The sequence below is a fragment of the Phascolarctos cinereus genome, unplaced genomic scaffold (assembly GCF_003287225.1).
Source record: "Phascolarctos cinereus isolate Bilbo 61053 unplaced genomic scaffold, phaCin_HiC Scaffold_3;HRSCAF=262, whole genome shotgun sequence".
In the NCBI taxonomy this organism is placed as follows: Eukaryota; Metazoa; Chordata; class Mammalia; order Diprotodontia; family Phascolarctidae; genus Phascolarctos; species Phascolarctos cinereus.
This window is the reverse complement of record NW_027555736.1, coordinates 120,716,731-120,737,039: the sequence shown is the minus strand read 5'-3', so window position 1 is coordinate 120,737,039 and position 20,309 is coordinate 120,716,731. Positions and strand designations below refer to the sequence as shown.

At 39.6% G+C, this 20,309-nt stretch overlaps 1 protein-coding gene across 4 annotated transcripts in view; it reads right to left on the bottom strand.

The window, feature by feature from the left end:
* Nucleotides 1-20,309, bottom strand: part of NTRK3 (neurotrophic receptor tyrosine kinase 3) — a 471,829-nt gene that overhangs the window by 388,205 nt on the left and 63,315 nt on the right. For all 4 annotated transcript variants that reach the window (XM_020964687.2, XM_020964678.2, XM_078151146.1 and 1 more), the window contains exons 2-3: nt 3,178-3,252; nt 1,879-1,950 (exon numbers count right to left, since the gene is read on the bottom strand). In XM_020964687.2, the coding sequence (XP_020820346.1) occupies nt 1,879-1,950; nt 3,178-3,252 (147 nt within the window). The remainder of the gene's footprint in view (nt 1-1,878; nt 1,951-3,177; nt 3,253-20,309) is intronic.

The window sequence follows — 20,309 nt, the reverse complement described above, 5'->3', positions numbered from 1 at the left end:
GCAGGTGACAAGGTGATGAGATGAGCCATAGGAAGAAGTTAAAGGCATCTGATGGCACAATGAATAGAGGATCTGATTTGGAATCGGGAAGACCTGAATTCAAATTCTGCCTCAGACACTTGCTAGCTATGTAACCACAGGCAATTCAATAAACCTTTCTCAGTTTATAAAATGATAATAATAAATAATAATAGTACCTACTTTATAATGTTTTTGAGGATAAAATCAAATCAAATTATATATGTAAAGTACTTTGCAAACTTTGTTAGCTATTATAATGATGATCTGCTCCAAAAAGAGGCATGTGTCCCAGAATCCAAAGCCTCAGTCATCTTTCTGCCTTTCTTTCTCTCTTTACAAGACAGAAATGTAAGAACTTCTTCCTCCCCTTCAGGATCCAATTCAGTGTTATGAGCCAAGGTCCTAGGGCCCCAGCTCTTTACCATTTAACCAAGCCGAAGGGATGGGGACCAAGGCCACAGTTCAATATTTCCCAGCCTTCTGTGAGCTGCCCCTGGTCCACCTCTCTTCCATAGTTAATTACTTGGAAATCAGGCAGCCCAGCTGGCCACCTTGTGCCTGGAACTAGCTAAAGCAAGAACCTTCAAAAGAACCCGCCTTCAGAAGGTCTAGTGGCAAAGGCTAAATGCCTCAGCCACAGAGAAGGGGAGAGGAGCAGGGTTTCCACAGGGGATTACAAGGCTAATGAGTATAGAGACAGACTCAAAAACCTCCCTGCAGTGGAGGTAAAGGAGGCTAATGAGGAGATTAAGTATGTTTTCCTCAGAACATAAGTTCATTTATCTAACATCCTCCTCCTCCTTTTCACACTTTTATCCAACTTTTATCAATCATATAAATGCCCTTTCTGAAACCAAGCAGAGTTTCCTATTGCCTATCACATTAAAAAGCACTGTGAGATAGAGTAGAGAAAGATGGCATTGGAGTCAGGGAGTGGGTCCAAGTCTCACCCCTGACACATACAAACAATATGCCCCCCTCATCATCCCACCCTCAAAGGTTATCTATCCTTTCAGAGCTCTCTCTAATCAACCCTCTCTTACTAGAAATTGCAGAGAAAAGTGCCGGCCAGCATTGGTAGAGTTTCCTCACCTGGGAGTTCTCTATGCCAACGAAACCATAGATCCCTACCAAGAGTCAGAATGGCATACAGTTTGAAGGGTACTGGATTTGAAGTAAGAAAACAATTCAAATCCTCACACTGCTTGCTACTTGTGTGATCCTGAACTCAGACCTTGGAATACATAAGACACCCAAAGTCTCAGTATTCTGAGAGAGGTAGGATAAATGATCCCAAAGCTTTCCACCTGCTTTATATCTATGATCCTAAATTCAAACTTCTCTGCTTGGTTGTCAAGGCCTACTGTAATCTGACTCCATCTTAACCATCCCTTGTTTACCACTATTCTCCAATAAAGCGCCCTCTACTGCAAATATATCAATTTCTTCCCTATCCCCTTGGACCCCTAAGGCTAGTTTCTACCTCCATGTTATAATGGAATATTTGAGGACTTATTGATTAGTCTTATCTAGCTGATTAGAGAAGTATAGATGGTGCCAAAATTTTTTACCAAAAACAATGCTATGTCTATTGACTCAAACATATATTAAATTATGCACATATACAGTTTATAGATGAGCATATTTTTTTCATTTTATGTCAAGATGCACAAAAAATTCTTTGAGTCTCTGCTCCTTTCTTCCCCAAGGGTCAGCCCCTAGAAGGTCTCAACCTTGAAAAAAACAAAATCTAGTCGATGGGGTTTACCTAGATAAGCCCAGCTTCAAGGAAGCTCCCATGCTATTGTTACCTCTTAGTCCTAGAGCCCCTGTGACATAGATCAAGACTGTACTCACATGTAGCGTAAGTGAGGATTCTTGGCAAATGCCCTAGGCTGGATGTTCCGAAGTCCTGAGTTCTTGATAGTCCTGGGGAAAAATTAAAAGGAGGTCAAGAGAGGTCAAAGAGAAACAAAAAATCTGAGATACAGCTAATGTTGGGTTAATGGGAAAGATGGGATTGTAAGCTCCTTGCGTGCATGGACTGAGTCATATTCATTTCTTTATTCCCTTTATTCTCTTTATGGCAGTGACTAGCTTATAATAGGTATTCAATAAATATTTGATGAATAAATGAATTGAGCTAGAATAGATAATCAGTCTATAAGAATTTATTAAGGGAAATAAGAAGAATAAAAGGGAGCTGTGCTCCCTCACCCAAAAGGAAGTGATAGAAATTAAACTGGATATGGATAGGGACTTCACCCAGAAGGTAGAAAGCAAGGACTCCATGGAAGAAGTGAGACACAGGGTGAATGATTAAATGGCCTAGCTCAATTCTGCTGGTTGATATGTTCCTGTCCAGTATGCTCCCTTTCTCTAAACATCTCATTATCAAGCCTCTTCCTGGGCACCACTCCCACTCACCAACAGTAAATGTCTCTTAAAGTTCCTAAAGGTCCTCCCCTTCTCCCTCGGGAGAGAAAGAGAGAAAAAACACTAGGACATATGGGATAACTCATAGGCAACAGGCAGGCAAGTAGACATCAGAAAACTAGTTGCCACAGTTGATAGAATACTGGACCTAAAGGCAAGAAGACCTGAGTTCAAATCCTACCTCAGAGACACTAATTAGATGTGATATCCTGGGCAAATCATTTAACAGCTTTCTACCTTAGTTTCCTTATCCATAAAATGAGGATAACAATAATAATACCCACCCACCCCAGAGTTGCTGGAAGAATAAAATGAGACAATATTTGTAAAGTGCTTTGTAGACCTTAAAGTGCTGGTTACTATTATATTATTACTATTTTTATCACAGTATAATGGATAAAGCATTGGCCATGAAGTCAGGAAATCAGAGATCTGATCCTGACCGTGATTTATTAGTTTTATGACCTTGAGCAAATCCCATATACTCTCTGGGCCTTAGGTTTCTCCTCTTTAATATTAGGGGATTTGACCTGTTGATCTCCAAAATCCCTTCTAGCTGTAAGAATCTATAACTAGAAGGTATATGTTCAAGAGAACAAAAGTTTCCACATCACTTCTTAGCAAGCATTTCTCAGCCTTGGAAGACAGGAAAGCTCACCTCCCCTTCAACTCCAAAAAGGGACCCAAGGAAGACCTCAGTACAAACCCGTTTATACTCACAGCTTTTGAAGTCCAGTATAGAGTTCCATGTCCACTGCATTGAGTGTATGCAAGCTCCGCCAGTTCTCTATGTGTCTGTGGGAAGGAATGAAAGGTAAGAGCTTAGTTCAGCTCAGAAAAGTATTCACTTTCAAAGAGCAAGTCATCTTCCTCCCCGACCCAACCTTGAGTCCCTATCCAGCCTTTCCTGGAAGCTTATAAGTCTTTTTTGGTTGTTGTAGTAGTTCCTGTCCATGTTGGGTTGTGTCTAAGATATAACAATAAATAAATATCACAGGATAGCTTTGATAGTAAGTACTATAGTAACTAGAACCAGGATTATGGGTGAAACAGAGACCAAGGAATCTTTATTCCTTTCTTGCCATTGGCTTGATAACACACAGCCTCTGAGTCCAGCAACTGAAAGTTCCCGCTTTGGGTCCCCTCAACCATCTCAATCCCAAAAGTCAAAAAGACCAATGGAGTCATTTGGTGAAGTGGCCACCAGATGTAGTAGAAACCAAATAAAAACCTATTCTTTCATTTGGGAACCATCCAACATAAAAACAAAATCATCATTAAAAACATGTGTGATGTGTAAGACTGAACCAAAGAACCTAAAACAAGAAAGGTCCCTTTTCCCTATCCAGAATAACTCTTGATTTTGAGTCCAAATGTCTTGACTGCCTCCTAGAAGATCTGGATTCTCTCATATAAGGTCTTCCACCAGAGAGTAGTAAACATTTTCCATCATCTTCTTAAGACAGACATCATTCTCTATACTTGCTAATCTTTTACTTCCCCTCCACCATCTGCCATCAACTGCCAACCCTAATAAAGTCCATTAGAATATGGGGCACTGCCTGGGGAAATGGCATCATTTAAGGACCATTCCATGACCAGGTGTGGAGCACATCCCCTTGACCTCACATTTCCTTGAAGCCCTTTCTAGGAATACCTCTCAAGGACCTATCATCATGGTACTCTGCGGTTCTCAAAGAACTTTACGAGCATGATCTCATACTAATTTTCACAGTAATCCTGTGATCTTGGTCCTATTATTATGCCCATTTTGCAGTTCAGGAAACTGAAGATTAAGAGAATTACCCAAGGCCACACCCTTCACTATCCAAGTCAGGATTTACACTCAAGTCTTCCTGCCTCCAGATCCAACACTCTATCCACCGCACCACTTATGCTGCCCAATCCCAGTTCCGAGCTATCTCTGTCCTGGGATGGCCTCATCACAAGCCACCTGAAAATGGTTTGCTTTGTTTGGCCCTAACAGGACTAGAAATCTAGCTAAGAATAAGGACAGAAAGGAATATAACTCCCCAAACACAAGACTATAATGTTCTCTAGAGCCACATTAAATGTTCATATACAACAATTCTCATGCAGATGTACCTCATTTTACATAATAGGTAAGCCACAGCAAAGTTACATGTAAATCCCATTCTTATGAAAAAAGAATAATATTTTCATACTAAATTATGTGATAATTTTACATCTCTGTCTTGATTTCTTGAGACAAGGAACATTAAAACTATAGGTTATCCAGAGGGCAAAGAGGTAGATGGTAGACTTGAGTGGACTGTGGCATATTGCCAACTTAGAACTGTGCAGATGTGATGTAAGGCATAGGGAACAAACAGGTGGAAGGGTGAATCAGATTAAAATATAATTGGGAAATATTTAGCAAAATAAATACACTACCATAGAACATAGACAATGCTCTAAGTGGTTTTCTAAGTGAACATATAATCAGTGAGAAAGCTTATGTGTGGTTTATTGGATCCCATTTCTAACTGAGTTTGACATCACTGATGTTAGGAATATCATCCCAAAGATATATAACCAGAAAAGCAGATAGATTTCTCCTATAGCCAGAACAAGAGCTAACTAATGGACAGTCAGCATGCTTCATTGCTAACCACCTGCCACTAATGGGCAGGTAAGCCTAAGAGCCTCTTGAATTGCAGCATTCCCCAGGTCACCAACACTGCTTCTAGTCCATTCTCCACAGTCATTATCCCCAGAAGCAACCTTTGTAGACATTTGACCTGGCAACGGCTTCTGAGGGTGCAGCCCTGCCTCCTCAGCAACCATAGCCCCTGGAGATCTAGGAAAGAAAGTTCTCACCACTCAAGTCCTTAGCACTATCTGATGGTTCCACATGACCATAAGATGTGATTTTGTCAGTCAAAATGACACAAAAGAACATGCATTACCATCTGCTTTCCCACAGTACCCTAAGAACCACAGGACCCTTCCATCTGACTTACATCTAAAAATCCCTATGTATATTGTCTTCCCCATTAAAGTGTGAGCTCCTTGAGAACAGGGACTACCTGCTTTCCTGTTTTTATCCCCAGAACTTAGCACAGTGCTTTGCACCTAGTAAGCTCTTTTTTTCCCTTGAGGCAATCAAGTTTAAGTGACTTGCCCAAGGTCACATAGCCAATTTGAACTCAGGTCCTCCTGACTCCAGGGCTTGTGCTCTATCCGCTGTGCCACCTACCTGCCCCTAGTTGTAAACTGTTAAAAAATACTTTTTTCATTCATTCAACTGTTCACTTGTATCCAGGCAATGTCAAGAGATCTGGAGAAAGGACCCCCAGAAAATTGTATGAATTCCCTGAGGAGGATTTATAGAAGGATTTAGAAAAGAGTCACATGGGATAAGAAAGCATCAATGGTTATTATCTGCATCAGTGAAGGGAATACCCCTATCAATGAGATCACAGATGCATGGAAATATCCATATTTCATATTGATCTTTAATTGTCAGTATTTCCTAACACTTTAGGAGCAGTGTGACCTAAGGGATAGAGAGCTGTCCTTGAAGTCAGCAAGACCTGGGTTACCTCTGACACATACTGACTGTGTGAGCTGAGCAAGTCAATTCTCAGTACTCCCAGGCAACTTTCTAAGACAGAAACATATGTTTCTAAGACAGGTGCTGGGTGATCTGCTTTGATAGAGGGCATATCCTCATCCCAGAGTTCCCTCTGAGAATGAAATCATGGGGTCCAGTCTCGATGCCTATCCTAAAATGTTCAGTATAATTTCAGTTACCAAAAAAAGTCTGTTGACTTCTTAATGGAGCTCTTGGCCTAAGCATATATTTCAAGACCAGATATATATGTGATCAGCTAGAGTCCAAATCAGTTATGTAAAGTCAGAGAATAAGAAATCTTGGATAGGGTATCTACCATAAGAATGGCAGAAATACTAGCAGGGTATCCTAGCTTTGAGGACTGCTTGAAAAATAAAGGGACATTTCCATGAGTTGATCAGTCTTGATAGCTGTTCTTCCTCTATCCTTCTATTTCCATGGACTATAGATCACTAAGTCAAGACATCGACCTTGTTCCACTAAGAGAATATAAGCATTTATATAGTACCTACTATGTGCTTCTATCCCAATTCCTATTCCACTATTCTATCATTTCAAAGGAATAAATAATCTCTAAACAAAACCTAACAAGCCTTAGGGAGAAAAATATGTAAAAAAAAAAAGCTTTTAACAATGGTCCTTTGGTAATTAAAATAATCTCTCCTGGTAGTGTAGTTTAGAAGAAAAGAACTAGATGAGAGTCAGAAAATCTCAACTAGATCACTGCGAAACATTGGACAAGCCATTTTCCTTACATGTGCCTCAGTTTACCCATCTATAAAATAAGAGGGTTGGACTAGATTATCTTTCTCTAAGTTCCCTCTGAGATCAGACATGCCATAATTCTGGTTTAACTGGTCAGGATTTTCTTAGGGGGGCACAACTGTACTATTAACATCATTTTACATGTGCTTGCATAAACTACATAGTCAATTCTCATAAAGTTTTCAGGTCAAATCAGTATAATTTCAGTTACCAAAAAGAGTCTATCGACTTCTTAATGGAGCCCTTGGCCTAAGCATATATTTCAAGATCAGATATGTATGTGATCAGCTAGAGTCCGAATCAGTTATGTAAAGTCAGAGAATGAGAAATCTTGGATAGGGTATCTACCATAAGAATGGCAAAGTACCCCAAGGATGAGAACAAACCGAAGGAGTAAACATACAAAGGAACATGGAAAGTGTTGAAAAATGCTCATTTGTCTTACATAATTTCTGTGTTCAAGATGTCATTTTACAGCAGTGGTATATTCCCTTACATCATCATGCCCCTCCTCACTCTGTAGCAATGATATTCCTGGAGACACTGAATTTACCCCCTCCTCTTTACCAATAACGATTAGGCTGGGCAGAAAACTAGCAGGATATCCTAGCTTTGAGGACTGCTTGAAAAATAAAGGGACATTTCCATGGGTTGATCAATCTTGATAGCTGTTCTTCCTCTACCCTTCTATTTCCGTGGACTATAGATCACTAAGTCAAGACATCAACCTTGTTCCACTAAGGGAATATAAGCATTTAGATAGTACCTACTAGGTGCCAGGCACTGTGCCAAGCATTTTTACAAATAAGATCTCATGTAGTCTGGGAGTTAGGGGCTATTATTATCCCCATCTTGCAGTTGAGGAAACTGAAGCAAACAGAGCTTCAGTGACTTGCTCCAGGGTCACACAGCTAGTAAGTATCTGAAATGTGAACTCAGGTCTTCCTGTTTCCAGGCCCAGGGCTCTCTCCTCTGAGCATTAAGCAACCATACCCTGAGCATATCCCTGTTCTCCACCCTCTATTTCTCCTTACCACCTTAAAATCATTCCCACGGATCCCAACCCGATTAAAGTCATCAGCTTATCAGTAGCCAATGTGCAAACCTGACTATCTGAGCTCTAGTGGGAGGGAGAGTGAGAGGAAGAAAACAAAATTATTGATAGCAATGTTGCACTCTCCAGACAGAAACTGGCCTCCTGCAGCAGCTCAGCATAAGTAGCACTCAGTGGGGTCAGAGAGAAGCTCTGTATCTTCTAGATACTGTCAGGGAGGTCCTAGTAAAACCATGTGAAATAACAGCGAAGCATCAACAAGACCATGTGGGATTCCAGCCCTAAGAGAGCATAATCTACCCAAGCCTACATTTAGTCATCTCTCAATTATCTACATCAAAAAACACCAGAAACTGGCAGAGATAATCCAAAAAAGTATATCATTCCAAAGTCATCTCTACCTGCCCTTGGAATATGATGATGTTTCAATGTTCCTTTGCATACACATACATGTATATACATGTATATTTATATATCTACACATATATGCATAGATAGATATACAGGTATATGCATAGCTATATACCTGTGTATCTAGTGATATATACATATGTGTATATATATATATATATATATATATATATATATCCATATACACATGTGTATATGGCTATATACACGTATGTATTCTATTGCATATATACATATACACATACACATATATATAGCACATATATATTGCCTCATAAATACATATTCTTATATAAATTGTGTATACATATAAATATTTGTGAGGCAGCCTAGCACAGGAGATAGAGACAGCTTAGGACTCAGGAAGACCAAGGTTCAAGTCTCATGTCAACACATATTGGCTGTGTGACTTTGAGCACAGATTAAGTCTCAACCTCTCAATGCTCTGGGGAATTCTCTGAGACTCAAACTCAAACAGAAACAAGCAGCACTAAACCTCAGGTAAGGAGCCCAGCTGGCCACATATTGACTCACAAAGCCACCTATTAATGTTATCTATGGTTTATTGTATTTTTATTTATTTTGTTTAAAAAAAGTTCCCGATTATATTTTAATCTGGTTCAGGAGCACACAAGATATACAAGCTGCTTGTTTGATACCTCTTCTCTAAGATATAACAGAAGGTGTCAAGCTGCTTTGGTGCAAGAAGTTTTCTCACCTAGGAGTTACCTACATCAATGAAATCATATGTCCAGTCACTATAGATGGATAGATAAACAGATAGATAGACAGATAACCACTGCCAGCTAACATAAAAATGAGTCGCAGTTTAATGTAACTCCACAAACCACTGACTTCACAATTGCAAGATCCCAGGGTATTTTCATAGTTTTTAATGCCCTTTGAACTTTCTGCCATCTTTAACCTGGATTGCACATGACAGGCAGGCAATTTTAAAACCATTGGTTCAATTTGTTGAATGGACCACTCCCTCTTCCTTAATACTCTCCTCCTTTAGGGTCTGGCTCACAGCTTTCTCTGAGTTCTCGTTCCTCATTCTGGATGTCTTCACAGAACTTTTTTACCATGATATAAGTCACATTAGAGCAGAGCCAACTCCCTTAGGGACTATGAACTCTGGAGAGGAGTATATAAAAGCAAAATGTGAACATCTATTTAACATAGTGGATAGAGTGCAAAAGTAATTAAGATCTATGTTTGAATCTACCCCTCTAGCACTTACTATGTGTCTCCAGGCAAATTACTTTACACTTCTGAGATTTAAGTTTATTTCTGTAGGATGGGGATAATAATCACACCTCCCTCACAGAGTTTTTTGGGGGAATCAAATGAGGTCATGTATGTTAAGTATTTTTCAAACCTTAAAATACTCTGTAAAATGGTGAAAGTGAACTACTATTATTAAGAGACCTATCAATAAGCAGAATTTCCCTAGGCATGAGTGTACTTTTCTGCCTAGGGCTTTGTATTCGTTGAGTATACACATAAGTGTTGTTTCTTTGGACACAGTCATGCCTCATTTATTCAACATCATTGGAGAATGAACTGTTCTACATAAGTGAATTTTACAGATAGCTGACTTGTCCCTTTAAGCATGGTTTATTTTAACTCTTCTGGATGGGAATCTTTCCAAAATTTATATGTTCCCCTGCATAAGGACCATGAATGTGATTTCAACTTTTCTTGATAACTTAGGGTCTTCATTAAGTATGACCATTACTGCCCCAGGAAAGAGTGGTGCTTTAAAGCCTATTGAAGTATGTTGGACCCTTTGCCCCTACACTAAATGGCCCCAGATTGCTGTGCTTTAAAACTTTTGTATCTACATCTTATGGTATTCCTATCTCCTCTCCCAATGTCAGCTGCTTACCCTGTTTGTCATCTCTAGCAACAAGCTTTAAGCTTCCTCCTCTTCCTCCCAAGTAATTTGCTGATTCTAATATTCTGTGTTCTGAAAAACAATCTAACCAAGTCACTAGGAACTGGATCTAACGAATAGGTAAATAAGCTATGAGTATGGAGCTTAGGGGCTGTATTATGGATAAAGTAACTGAGGTTTAGAGTATGGACTTGCTAACATCTACTCTGGCAACCCAAAGACTTTTTTTGTTTCTTTAGCTGGGCTCTATATTGGATAAGTGATAAGTGAGGTATAATCATGATTCATGTGTTCAAATAAACAATCCAGAACTCTGTCTTCAGTATGCCCATCTTTAAAGACATATCCATGCAAATACTTAAGTAAGAAAGCTAGAGATGGAGCTGAAATTCCTTGGATTTCTCACCTTTAATGTAATCCACCCTGCTCTTGAAAAGAGAAGTAGCTCCTTGAGCCAAATGTAGTTGCAAACACATCCATGAATGCTCCCTCCAGAATATATCCAGGGCAGACCCCAAGAGACTTTTGCCTTCTTGCCTAGATCATTCCAAGAATGACAAGAAAGCTAGTAGGGTGAGCACTGGGCAGCCAGTCTGGCTCCAGTGGCCTGTTTATATGTTGATGACACATTATGAAATAAGACTGAGATCCCAACAAGGCCCCCAAATAAGTCAACATACAGAAAGAAATGTGTAAGTGGCACTTTTGACTCCAGCATCTTGTAGGGCAAAGAGCAAATTGATTTGTTATCCAGGAGCAGTATGTCTAGTGATCCAGACAGAAGCATTAGCTTTCAATTATCTGATATGTTTAGCATTATAAACAAACCGTCTGGAGCTCCACAGTGCACAGACACTAAGGGGGTTGGGAAGATGCTGCTTATGCAGACACCTCTGCAGCTGTGGAGGGGAAGGAAGTTCCAGGGAACCAAAACGCTAAGAGGTGGGTGCTGGTGACCCTAGTATAACAGAGGACCAAGTGTAAAAAGAAACAGCTGCATTCCAAGGGACAGCATCACCCAATCAAGCTGCAAGAGCCATCAGGCAGTGTAAAAGGGACAATTCAAACCCTGCAGTTTGAACACAGGAACCTACAGCAGGCAGGTCAATATCCTGATCAACTGTGGAGTTCTTAGCAGAGGAGAGTGAGCCTCTGCACACACACCTGAATACACAGGACATCTAAATGTCAGCAGTAATCCTAACAACTTTCATTTATATTGTGTTTTACTGTAACAAACATTTGATGTTACTGCAAACCACTTTTCCTATTATCACATTTGATCCCCACAACAACTCTACAATGTAGGCAGGGCAACTGAAGCTCAGGGAAGTTAAATCTTCCCATGTTTACATAGATATAGTTGGGAGGGGTGATACTTAACATTCCCTAGATGGTACCCCATAGTTTGGGAGCACTTAGGAAGGAAATCAGTGCTTACTAAGAAACAACATGATTTCAACAGAATATCATACCTTGATATTCTTGAAATGAGACTAAAGTCATTTCCTTTTTTGGCAAGATAATTAGAATATGGGAAATGTTGAGTATAACTAGATGATAAAAGACATTTGATAAAGTCTTATTATATCCTATGATCCTATAATCTTGTGATATGACTCAATGTCCTTCCAAAGAGATGGAGACTAGATGATTTTACTATTAGCTACATTCAGAACTGGTTGAGTGACTGGATCTGTAATGATTAATGTATTGATAGAAACCTGAAGGGGGATCTCCAGTGCTCCTGGGATCTGTCCTTAGACCTGTTTTTGCTCTATGATGGCATGCTTATTAAATCTGTAAATGCCACAAAGATGTTAGCTGAAACACTAGAAGACAAAATCAAGATCCAGAAAATCCCAACAGGCTAAAACAATGGGCTGAATCTAATTATAGCTAGACTTCAATTAGTACATAACATGGACCCCACAATTTGCTTGCATGTATTCATATTCGCACTATTTAAAGCTACAATTACATACAATATGAAAATCGGTTCTAGCCCAGTGGAAATATGCATTGCAAATTCAAATAATGTGACCATGTCACTGGATTCATTGTTCATACTCATCGGGACCTTGTTGTAGATAAAACTTATTAGAGGTAAAAGTAAAGCCCTGTTGTTGGATTCAAAAAATCGATTGTATGTATACAGGGTGAGGAAGATACAGAAAAATGACAGTTCATGTAAAAAATACTCAGAGATTTTAGGAGAATGCAAACTCAGTAGGGAAAAACAATACAAAATAACAACCCAGAAATCTTACCCAGAGGAGAACACAACAGTATTATTACCTCTCTTCTTGTTAATGTGACAGATAACCCTCTCAGGCTACGTTAGTAGGAATATAGTGTCCAGAACAAAGGAGCTGGTCATCCTGCTCTACTCTGCCCTGATCAAACCACAAAGAGAGCACTGTGATCATTTTCTGGGTAGGGTTTTAGCAAGGACATTGACAAGCTGGTGCATGTCAAGATGTGGGTGACTAGGATGGAGAGGGACTTGAAATTTTGCTATATAAGGATCAGTGAAAACAAATGGAGATGTTTCACCTCAAGAAAAGAAGACTGGGAGTGGAAGAGGTGAAGGAGAGAGGAAGGAAAAGGCATGATAGTTATTTTCAAGTATACAAAGGGTTGCCATGAGGAAGAGGAATTTTTATTTTGCTTGGACTCATGAAACATAGCTAGTGTGAATATGTGGCAACTAGAGAAGGGCAAATTTTATCGAGATATAGGGAAGAACTCCCTTAGAACTGAAGCTGTCTGAAAGTAGAATGGGCTGTCTCCAGAAAAATTGAGTTCCCAGTGACTAATAGTCTTCCAGCAAAGGTTAAATTTGTTGACGATGTTGTGGAAAGGATTCTTGTTCAGGAACAGACTGAACTGGATGTTCTCCGAAGTGCTTTCTAACTTGCATTTAATGATTAAATGAAATCCCGAAACTATTTGAATGAAAAGTAATATTTTCCATGTTAGCTTTCCCCAAACCCTTGCTACTAAAGTCTTATTGATGAATGCTAATCATGCTGAATTTCTTTTATTTCTGTATGATTTTGTTCCAGGGGGATATTCCATGAGTTAAATCCTTTAAGAGAAGAAGGATGAGAGCAGAAGAGCCCTGGGAAATTCCAGAGTCCCTTCATTTCCTGATACATAAACTGGGTTAGTCCACGCCATTGCAAACCTGCCACTACCATGATTTCAGCTGCTTATCCTCCCAAGTCTAAGTTGGCAGGTCACTGTGGATGGAGCCCATTATTCCATTGTCTCAAGTTGCCTAGGAAAAAGTCTGGTGATATAGTGGGAATGGAGGAAAGCTGTTCTAGAAACATTTCCTCAAGAGGAAAGATTTTAATAGTAGCAGCATTTATTCTGAGATAAAATCAAATCATGGTCTATGCTTAGGAAAATAGCTATTCATTTTCCCTTCCTGAATTCAGAGAAAATCAACTTTGGCCTCTATTCTCCTCTACATTAGTCCCTTCTCCATAGCTATGATACTCCACCCAAACTCACAGACACCATGAACTTAAGCCTCCTAAAAGAGAATGTTTCAAAGCCCACAATCCTGATGGGAAGTACAAAGACATGCAAAACACCAACATCCCATTGTCAGCAGCATCAGCATTTATCAACAGGAGAAATCTCATCTCCTGAGATTATGGAAGATGACAAAAGAAATTATCCCAGATGTGAGAAGCATTTCCAAGAGCCATAGCCTCTATGTAAAACTACCAAAATCCCAGGGCTTAAAGCATCTGTCTAAAAAGCAACAATCAGGAGGCTGAGAAGCCTTCAATAACTGGATGCAGTGTAAGAGTTTAGATATAAAAATCCTTAACCTTTGTGACCTCAGAGTAACTCAAAGAGTATTTGATGGCCCAGTCTTCTTGGGACTAGCAATTAGCACAGAGATACGCTTGCTCTAGCAATCTACAGTGGACAGACAAACTATAAGCCCCCCCTACAAATCTTCTGAACCAGACCAGGTCTCTTGGCTTTGAACCAATGGGAAGTCCAGTGGTTCTTCAGCTATTGGAACAAAAGAAGGAGCAACCCAAGGCCACAGCAGAGATAATTTCTTCAACCCTCTCTGTGCAGTTTTCTCTTAGTGTTCCCTAAAGCTCATCATTTGGAAAAAGCCCAATAAGAGCAAAAAAAAATCATGCCCAGGAGCACTTTGCCCTGGGCATCCTGGGAGAGCTATCCTTCAGGTAACAGATTTCCCCAGGAAAATATAAAGCAGCCAGGCCACCCTTTACTGTATTATAAAGCACTTATCACTCGTTTAATAACTACCAGCATGGAAGACTTAATTCACTCAATATGGAAGTTATAAAACTGAATCAGTAAGTGAGCATTAAGCTAAAGTGTGTTGCATAAAGACTTATGAGGGCAATATTTTCCCCTATTAAAAGGGTAGATTTCCCCACTGCAACTCTGCTCCTGGATTACATGGAAATGGTACTGAAAAGCTGAGGTTGGTTATATCTGTAGAGGGCAATTCTGGGTCGCTGAGAGGAGAAAGAGTCCTTTCCTTCACAACATTCATTATCACGGAAACCTGAGGGTGTCGTTGTGATTAGTCAAGGTAACCATCATAAAAATAAGATCAGTCTGGTGATGCAGATCTCTCTCCTCTGTACATATCTAATCCTATAGTCAGAGCATTAACAGAGCCAAGAAAATGGAGGACAAAGGCATACTATGGAGGAGGCCAGGAAGAGATCAGTCAGGAACCAGAGAAAAACATCTAGAGGCTACGGTGAAGAAGACAGGCCCTGGGGCCATTTCCATAAAAGATTCAGGCATAGGCTGGGGATACTACTCAAGACAATTTAAGGTAATTAGGTTGGAGGAGATGGGGAGGGTGCAGTCAGTAGCACCTCACCTTTATGATAGAGAAAGGGAATCAACCAAAAGTTTAAAAGCTTAGAGTCCAATTTGGCAAGATGGGAGGAGGAAACGTAACTGTAGAGACCACACCTGCCCCTCCCACAGGAGGAAATTTAGATCTCCCTCTTGCTGACTCCTCTTTTTCCTTCTGCTAGGCTAGGACCTACATTCCTATAAAAAGCTCCCTGTTCTTTTCCTTACTCATTTACTCCCTAGAGGGACTCATCTATTCTCACAAATTCAATTACCACTGAAACACAGTTTTCACAAAGATCTGCAATTCTATCCCTGACCACTAATTTTTTCCCCAGTTCATTCTTTCTTGACATCTCCATTTAGATGTCAAAAGCCTCCTAAATCACATGTCATAAACAACTCGTTGTCTTTCACTGGAAGGATTATCTTTAATTCACACTTCTCTATACTCTTAATCCCACAGGCTTGTAGCCTTGGGGTTATCATTGACTAAATTTTTTTTACCATTTCCTGACAATTCTTCCACCATGATATTTCTCTGATCCTTCCCTCTTCCTCTCCTCTAGCTACAATTCTAATCTAAGTTGCAAACTTATTTCCTGGTCTATTACCACTACCTCCAGCCCCATCCTGACTCTATTATAGTCCTGAACACAACAAAAGTTAATTTTCCTCATGGTAAATTTTGATTCTATAGCTAAACTTCTCAATAGCCTGCAGTGGCTCCCAACTTCCTCTCACATGACACCAAAACTCGTGATCTTGAGCTTTATGCCATGGGCCTATAAAAAGGTTTTCTGACTCATGGAACCCTCCCACTTCAATCTACTGGGTTGGGAGGTCATCTTCTGGAGGAAGAGGTATATGGATAAAAATTCATTTATTTAATCAACTAGTAGTGGTTTAAGGGCCTAATAGATTCTAGACATAGAGTATAAAGGCAGCTAGGTGGCTCAGTGGAGAGAATACCAGGCCTAGAGTCAAGTTTGTAAGTTCAAATCTGGCCTCAGACACTAGCTGAGTGACCCTGGGCAAGTCACTTAATCCTGTTTGCCTGAGTTCCCTCAAAACCTCAAATGGGGTTACAATGAGTCAAACACGTGACGTAAATGACCAAACAACAGCAACAAATAGAATATAAACAGGGCTCTTAAAAGCAAGAAACATTATTTTCTTTTCTCTAGTTTTTCTTCCCCCTCATTGCCCACTCCATCCACATATTTTGCCAAGGCTTCAGTAGAGACAAAGTTCAGGGTGGAAGGAAAAAGCAATAGTCATTTAAATACCATAACCATAACCGGAGGTAGTGGGGTGGGGGTGGGACATCTATGGGTGTAAAACATGACAGGACTTATTTGGTTCATTGGTTAGTTTTGCTGAATAATTTTTCCCTTAAAAAAACTGTTTATTATAAAGAATGGACCTAGAGGAGTCGGAAGGGCATATTGGATTGGAACATATAAGTGATATAAAAATGAAAGACGTCAATAAAAATTTCCATAAATAAATAGCACACATGACCCTTACTTTCCCCTCCTCTTTACTTCTATATGTCAAAAGAAGCTCCCACCTGTCAGAATAAAGAGATGGGCATAGGCTACACATGTGCTAGATAAATAGGCACCAGTACCCCTACTGTTTCACTGCATCCTTTGCCTTAATTAGGTGCTATAAACACATATATATGTATGTGTGTATATTTATATATATATATATACATATATTATACACACACACACACACACACACACATAATATATATATATATATACATATATATTTGTGTAACATCCATCCTAATAGCCTATTAGTTGAAACAGTTGGGATTGGAAGGAATAGGAACAGAGGCAATTAGTTGGGTAAGAGATAATGTTAATGCTTTTAATTGGGATGGCTGAAAGTGTGGCATATACCCTCCTTATTACATCCTCTGCATGATTTTCATTCTCATTCTAGCCCCTCTAAAGAGCTGCCACCATCACTACCCATTAGATTATAAGCTCCTTGAGAGCAAGAACTGACTTTTTACTCCTTTTGTATCCCCAGCACTTAGCACAATGCCTGGCACATGGTTGGCACTTAATAAATGCTTATTGACTGACTACTGCCAATCTTTAGCCAACCATGAACCAGGAGAAACACCAGATAAGGAATAAGAAGCTCTCAGAATCCCAAGTTTATCACTATTGAAGTCATTTGACCTTGAATAATTCACTCTAAGTTTCTGTTTCCTCATCCATATAACAAATAGAGAAGATGAGATGATCTCTAAGTTGCCTTCAAGCTCTGACATTCTTCATTATGTAATTCTTCAATTCTATTTATTTCCCACTACATCCTAACTTATTCCTTGCATTCAGGCTCGAATGATACACTTGACATGATCCATACATAATTCACTTACTGTTGCCTCTAAGCAGAGCCATAGCAAACATTTATCACACCAGGGGCAAGTATCACAAGATATAAACAAGTCAAGCAGCAAGAAAATTGCCATCAACTTTTTAAGAAAAATTCATTTTGAAGCAGAGGATACAGAGGGCTCAGGACATCAGCCTCCAAGACACAAAAGTCAGAGACAGGGTAAATGGTTGGGATGAAGATCTTTGAAATTAATTATTCTTATTAAGTGGTGCTAAATCCAGCTATTTCTGCAGCTACTGAAGGAATGTGAGTTCTGTCGGCACCCTCTAAATTTCAGCACCCTAGAACAAGAACACTATGTCCTAGTGGCATCTCTGTTCTGAGTTCAAAGGGCTACTTTGCAGAGGCTAGGGAGGTGGTCTATCTCTTCTGTCCATTCCCTTCTCAATCTCATCCCTACCCATTCTCATAGGGTAAGTTTACCAGCACCACAGAGAAGTGAAAAAAACAGCCCATACCCAAAATTTTCATAGTCTAGCAAGACATTGGAAGATATAGGTACAAGTAACCAGGTTTCCTATAAAGCAAGAGCCAAAAACATGTCTATTGCAGTTCTCCAAGGTATTTCCATATAGGAAGTATACTCTTATCTGACCCTATTAAACACATCTCATACCAACTGTAAATAGCCACATAAGCACCAGTGTCCCTGAATTTGTCTATGACATGGAAACAGCACATGTCATCACCTGATTTCTGGGCTTTCATAAATTAGAAGGCATGATTTTCTTGAATTGTTATCTGGTCTTTCCACTTCTCTATCTCACTTTGAACTTTCTAGCATTCTGAGAGATGTTATCTGATGTACCATTCATTGAGCATTACAGCAGGCAGACTAGACATCTTCTCTGACTCCCATGACCTCTCAAAACTCTCCAAAATAGAGATTATGTGCCAAAGGTAAAGCAACTTCATCTATCTACAAGGTCTCCACACTCAAAATCCAAAAGGTTAAAAAAAACAGGAACTGATGATCACTGACCCTGAATTCACTCAGTGCGCCTCCTCTACCTCCTATACTACTGACGACAAGGCTGAACTAGCACACCCAAGGACATGACATAGGCTTATGTCAAAACCAACCCCTACAACCCAGCGTCCTCTCCCTTTTTCCAGTACCATGGAAACCACAACTCTTGGAAGTTTTCTTGGGCCTTGACAATCAGCTCAGCAACAGCCCTTCAGGAGCAAAAGCTTGCCAGGGGTTGCAACCCCAAAGCACCAGTGCTGCAAAGCTTTGAACTGATGGTGCAGCTCTGAACTGGGCAGAACACTCACAATTCAAGAATATAAGGATTAGGAAGAGAGAAAAAAATGTCAAAAGTTCCCTTAAGTCTGTCCATGGCCTACGTATATGACAATTCTTAAATCTCTCTAATCAGATTCCAAACTTGTAATGATTTCATACAGGTAGGATAACAGGTTTAACATTAGTTCACTCAAGTCTTTCGTTCAGTACTTTATAATTGGAGTATTACATTTGTAAGGTGGGTCAAAGAAGACATATGTCCAAGAGCCAAAGAATGAACCCAGAGTCTTTAAACCTCTGAACTATTATAATTCCTATCCTTCTCTCAATCCTTATTTACTAAATTGTGGCTTTGTCCATACACATTTAAAATTCTATGCTTACATCTCATTTCTTCCAAAAAGCCTTTCCAAAGTAAAAATCACCTAATTTCAGCCACTACGTGAATTTTTACTGTGTCCTTTATCCTTCTCACCCTTTTAAATTATTTTGCATTGTTTTAGCAAGATTGCTGTTCAATGCATTTATGAGATACTGTCACTTGAGACATTATTTACCCTCTTTCCATCACAAGAAAGCAATTTCCTTGAAGGCAGAGGCTATTGTCTTCTATTTCTACATCTGCATGGTATAGTAGAAAGAGCACTGAACTTGGAATCATACCCATTTTTCAAGTCCCAGCTTTGCTACTTACTACCTAAATGACCTTGGGGAAGCCACTTAACTCCCTGGGCTGCAATGTCTTCATCTGTGAAATGGGGATAATATATCTCTTAAAGATTGTTGTGAGGACCTAAAGAGATGATGTATATGATGTGTTTTGTAACTATAAAGTGATAGATAGATGTATATATTTATAACACATATTATAACTTACAAGTTGAACAATTGACTTCCTAGCTATTTTTCCCTCAGCAACTATCTCTTATCATTAAACCTGGGATAGAGATTTGAAGGGAAAAGATAGACCTCAAAGCACATTTCCAAAAAAGAAAATGCCTTGGCCTGGGTCAAGTTTCTTGATCAGTCATCCCATTTTTTTTGGGAGGGGGGGGTGGAATGTAAAGGGTATAAAGAAAAGAAACTAGGCTTGTTTGTGCCCCAAACTACATCAGACAATGAAGATCATGGTTAGCTTTCCTTTCCAAGGCTATCACTTCCACTTGATTGATCTCAGTAACAAAGATACCTAATAGCTCTAAAAATATTTTTCGTCCTTGAAGAGGAACTTTAGGTCTGAAGGGAAACATTAGCAAAGTTCTATCTCCATGAGAAGGAAGAAAAAGACAAAAGAAAGACCTTAAACTAGGAAACAGCCAGCCCTGCTATCGAACACACAGGGAAAATAGGACATAGTATCCAAATACTTAAGGTTAGAAGTACTGGGAACACCAGGGAAAATTTACTAATTTCCCCCTCAATTTCTATTATACCTTTTCCAAGATTTAGAACAGAGAAGACCCTGAACAAAACAGCCCACCCCTTCCCACCTCAAAGCCACTTATCCCCTCTAAAGCTGACACCCTTTAATGAAAGTTGGTGACAGCAGGGCTTAGTTAGGGAACTAAGGGAC